Source organism: Octopus sinensis, unplaced genomic scaffold, assembly GCF_006345805.1.
Source record: "Octopus sinensis unplaced genomic scaffold, ASM634580v1 Contig14240, whole genome shotgun sequence".
NCBI lineage: Eukaryota > Metazoa > Mollusca > Cephalopoda > Octopoda > Octopodidae > Octopus > Octopus sinensis.
The window spans coordinates 2,593-7,500 of record NW_021833180.1 but is presented as its reverse complement, the minus strand read 5'-3'; the positions used below and the strand labels follow the sequence as shown (position 1 = coordinate 7,500).

At 41.6% G+C, this 4,908-nt stretch overlaps 1 protein-coding gene across 1 annotated transcript in view; it reads right to left on the bottom strand.

The window, feature by feature from the left end:
* The window catches only part of LOC115230057 (T-box protein 12-like), a gene marked incomplete at its 3' end in the record, with an annotated part of 17,500 nt that extends 12,819 nt beyond the window's left edge, over positions 1–4,681 (bottom strand). Inside the window, exons 1-3 of the mRNA XM_029800293.2 lie at positions 4,604–4,681; positions 3,625–3,781; positions 1–47 (exon numbers count right to left, since the gene is read on the bottom strand). The exon at positions 1–47 is cut by the window's left edge and continues 97 nt beyond it. Coding sequence (XP_029656153.2) covers positions 1–47; positions 3,625–3,781; positions 4,604–4,620 — 221 coding nt within the window. The remainder of the gene's footprint in view (positions 48–3,624; positions 3,782–4,603) is intronic.
* Between the last annotated feature and the right edge of the window lie 227 nt (positions 4,682–4,908).

Here is a 4,908-nt window from a genome sequence, read left to right as displayed (position 1 = left end):
ACAAGATGAATGCAAGGACAGAATTTTTGCATTGAAACCAAGGAGATCTACAAAGGAAAAATTAACTTTGATGATAAAAAAATAAAAGGCAGTGGATCAATAAGGAATTGGAACCATATTGCTAATATGGCTTTCTTATTTCTTTATTGCCGACAAGACTCCAGCTGAGTGCATTACCATTAAGCTAAACTGTCCACTGGCAGATTCATCTGCGATTTTAGATGCTAAATGAACAACTACTCTTTACTCTTTTACTCTTTTACTTGTTTCAGTCATTTGACTGCGGCCATGCTGGAGCACCGCCTTTAGTCGAGCAAATCGACCCCGGGACTTATTCTTTGTAAGCCCAGTACTTATTCTATCGGTCTCTTTTGCCGAACCGCTAAGTGACAGGGACGTAAACACACCAGCATCGGTTGTCAAGCAATGCTAGGGTGACAAACACACACACACGCAAACACACATATATACATATATATATATATATAAATATATATATATACATATATACATATATACGACAGGCTTCTTTCAGTTTCCGTCTACCAAATCCACTCACAAGGCATTGGTCGGCCCGGGGCTATAGCAGAAGACACTTGCCCAAGATGCCACGCAGTGGGACTGAACCCAGAACCATGTGGTTGGTTAGCAAGCTACTTGCCACACAGCCACTCCTACGTGTATAAATAAAAGCATGTTTTTCCAACATGACCTTCAGATTGCTCAATGCCACTTTTAGACTATGAGACTGACATGCTACATATATTTCTCAAGAACTCTACAAACAGTCCGGTCTGGGAATCGAACTCGCTACTTCATGATTGCGAACTGGATACTGTAATCACACACTGATGCACACACACACACACACACACATATATAAAGAGAGGGAAACGGAGAGAGAGAGCAGTGGTGCTTGCCCAATCCATGGTACATATATAGTGATGGTGTATGTGGGGTTATGTACATAGCAAGTGTGTGCTTGTGTGTGTGTGTGTATGCGCGCACGTATGTGTATATGTATGTTTGTATGTGTGTGCATGTATGGGGTGCATTGTGTGTGTGTATATATCCAGGGAGGGGAGCAAAAAGCAGATGGTCATTTGTCAGTACTTGAACCCACTCCTGATTATTGCTAATAGTGGTGGTAGTGGCAGTAGCAGTGGTGGTGGTGGTGGTGGTGGTGGTGGAGGGGGGGGTGGGGGTGTGGAGCAGTACTGGAGAGGAGACAGCTATCGCCCAATATGATAGATAATGTCAACTGACATGTTGACATCTTCGACTTCCAACCTTTGACCTTTGACCTTTAACACTTCCCTGTCCAACCTTGTTTAAATGTGTTTCAGTGTTAATGGGCCATGGTGGTATCAGTAGAGATAGTATTGGTTGTAGACACAATGGTGGTGTTTGTGTTGGTTGTCATAGTGGTGCCTGTATTCTAGTGGTAATAATAGTAGTAGGGGTAGGCAGTAGCAGTAGCAGCAGTAGCAGTGGTGGTGGTAGTGGTGGTAGTGGTGGAGTCTGTGGTGGTGGTGGTGGTGGTGGCAGCAGCAGTGGTAGTAGCCGTGGAAGCAGTGGTGGTGGTAGTGGTGTTGGTGTTGGTGGTGGTGATGGTGGTGGTGGTGGTGGTGGTGATGGTGGTGGTGGTGGTAGCAGAGAGCAAGATAGCAGTGGTGTAAGGCAATGCTGTTGGCGCTTGGCTGTGTGTGGAACTAGCAGATTGCGCTAACAGTACTGCTCATTCATGGCTATCATGCAATGTCAAGAGAAGGTGACACCAAGACATATGCATGCATGTGTGTGTGTGTGTGTGTGTGTGTGTGTGTTGTGTGTGTGTGTGTGTGTGTGTGTATGTGTGTGTGCATGTGTATGTGTGTGTGTGTATGTGTGTGCATATGTGTGTGTGTGCATGTGTATGTATGTGTGTGTGTGCATGTATGTGTGTATGTGTGTGTGCATGTGTGTGTGTGTGTGCATGTGTGTGTGTTCTTCTTCTTCTTCTTCTTCTTCTTCTTACGTATTATTACTATTCATTACCAGCCCACTCAAAAAGTACCTTGGATCGTATGGTGACCTGCCGCGCTTGAGGAGACCCATTCGGTCAAGTACATCAACATCAACATCAAAATCAAAATCGAATGTAAATTGTAGTGGTGGTCTCTGCGCTGGTGGCACGTTAAAAAGTACCATCCAAACATTGCCAATCCCAGTGCTGCCATGACTGGTTCCCGTGCTGGTGGTACTTAAAAAGCATATCCGATCATGGTCGATGCTAGCCCCCTCTGGCACGTAAAAAAAGCACCCACTACACTCTTGGAGTGGTTGGTGTTAGGAAGGGCATCCAGCTGTAGAAACTCTGCCAAATCAGATTGGAGCCTGGTGCAGCCTCCTGGCTTCCCAGACCCTAGTCAAACCGTTCAACCCATGCCAGCATGGAAAATGGATGTTAAGCGATGATGATGCTGATGCTGATGATGATGATGATGATGATGATGATTCATTTTATTCATCTTGTACAAGTACCTGTGTCTTTATTTTTATTTTATTCAATTTTACAAAAGTTGAAGCATGTTTTTGACAATTACAGAGCATATTGAATCTATGGTGCATGACTTTTGGCCCACCATCCATCCGTCCATCCATCCACCTATCTATTTATCTATCTACATATAGGTGTTGCTGTGTGGTAAGAAGCTTGCTTCCCAACCACATGGTTCCAGGTTCAGTCCCGCTATGTGGTACCTTGGGCAAGTGTCTTCTAGTGTATATATATATATACATATGGATGGAAAACAGACATTAAATGATGATGATGATGAGGAGGAGGGGTGGCTGTGTGGTAAGTAGCTTGTGTACCAACCACATGGTTCCGGGTTCAGTCCCACTGCATGGCACCTTGGGCAAGTGTCTTCTACTATAGCCTTGGGCCGACCAAAGCCTTGTGAGTGGGTTTGGTAGACGGAAACTGAAAGAAGCCCGTCGTATATATGTATATATATATATATATAATATATATATATATATATGCGTGTGTGTGTTTGTGTGTCTGTGTTTGTCCCCCTAGCATTGCTTGATAACCAATGCTGGTGTGTTTATAAACCCATTACTTAGCGGTTCAGCAAAAGAGGCCGATAGAATAAGTACTGGGCCTACAAAAGAATAAGTCCCAGGGTTGAGTTGCTCGATTAAAGGTGGTGCTTCAGCATGGCCGCAGTCAAATGACTGAAACAAGTAAAAAGAGTTATATATAAATTTGAGTATATATATAAATTTTTGTATATATAATATATATATAATATATATATAAATATTATAATCTATATATAAATTTGACATGGCAAGCTTCTTTCAGTTTCTGTCTATCATATTCAATTACAAGGCTTTGGTTGGTTACAAGGCTGTAGATGAAGATACTTGCTCAAGGTGTCACACAGTGGGACTGAAAGCAAAATTATATGTTTGGGAAACAAACTTCTTGCCACACAGCGACACTTGCCAGTAAACAAAATTCCATAACAGTAATAAGAACATCAACATGAACAAGAATAATAATTTCCACCCTTGCCCACCCACCACCAAAATGACAGTCATGCAGAAAAGAGAGGCTACAAATGTTGTACTCACTTGATTTAGTGTCAGACTTTTGTGATTAGTCAATTTGATCTTCTCAAATGACAACACTTGACTCATTATATATGAGCCACTCATGGGAGAGTTGGGGTGAGTGTAGCTTTGATTCGGTGGGATTATGTCACCAACACCTGCAACCATCCATTTTGAACTGGAAAATAAAATTTGAATTCTCTTTTTCAAATGAATTGCACATACATGTATGTGTACATATCTGTATATACATCCCTGTATATATATATATAATAAAAATATAAATGCGCCCTTTTAAAGCCTAGCCAGGCTCATGAGCCCGGTTTCCCGGTTTCCATGGCGTATGTGTTCCCCAGGTGGATGGGACGCCAGTCCATCGCAGCGTTACTCATTTTTGCCAGCTGAGTGGACTGGAGCAACGTGAAATGAAGCGTTTTGCTCAAGAACACAATGCGTCGCCCAGTCCAGGAATCGAAACCACAATCTTACGATCATGATGCTGACACCCTAACCACTAAGCTACGTGCCTCCACACACACACACACACTTCTCTTTCTTTTTTACTTGTTTCAGTCATTTGAGCAAATTGACCCCGGGACTTATTCTTTGTAAGCCCAGTACTTATTCTGTCAATCTCTTTTTGCCGAACCGCTAAGTGATGGGGACGTAAACACACCAGCATCGGTTGTCAAGCAATGCTAGGGGGACAAACACAGACACACAAACACATACACACACATACATATATATAATGTTATATATATATATATATATATATATATATATATATATTATATATATATATATACATATATATGACAGGCTTCTTTCAGTTTCTGTCTCCAAATCCACTCACAAGGCTTTGGTCGGCCCGGGCCTAGAGCAGAAGACACTATCATCATCATCATCATAATATATTTATATGTAGGTGCAAGAAGGCATTGTTGTGACTAAACAAACATTTAGATCCTTTTTCAAATATGTTTACGACATATTTGACCTGTAAAAAAGATCCATTTTCACTGCAGTTCATTGTGGAGGAAATTCTGGCTTTAGGCAACAGATAGTAAGACACCGACAAACATTGCTCCATTGTCTTCTTTCCAGCCACTCCACCCACCTTGTGTAATGGAGAGGAGTCATGTAGCACTTCTCCACAGCAAGACACCTGTCATATTTTAATAATAATAATAATAATAATAATAATAATAATAATAATAATAATAATAATGAAATTATTGTATACAGTGCTTATTGTATAGGCGCAAAGTAGTGTATAGGTGCAGGAGTGGCTGTGTGGTAAGT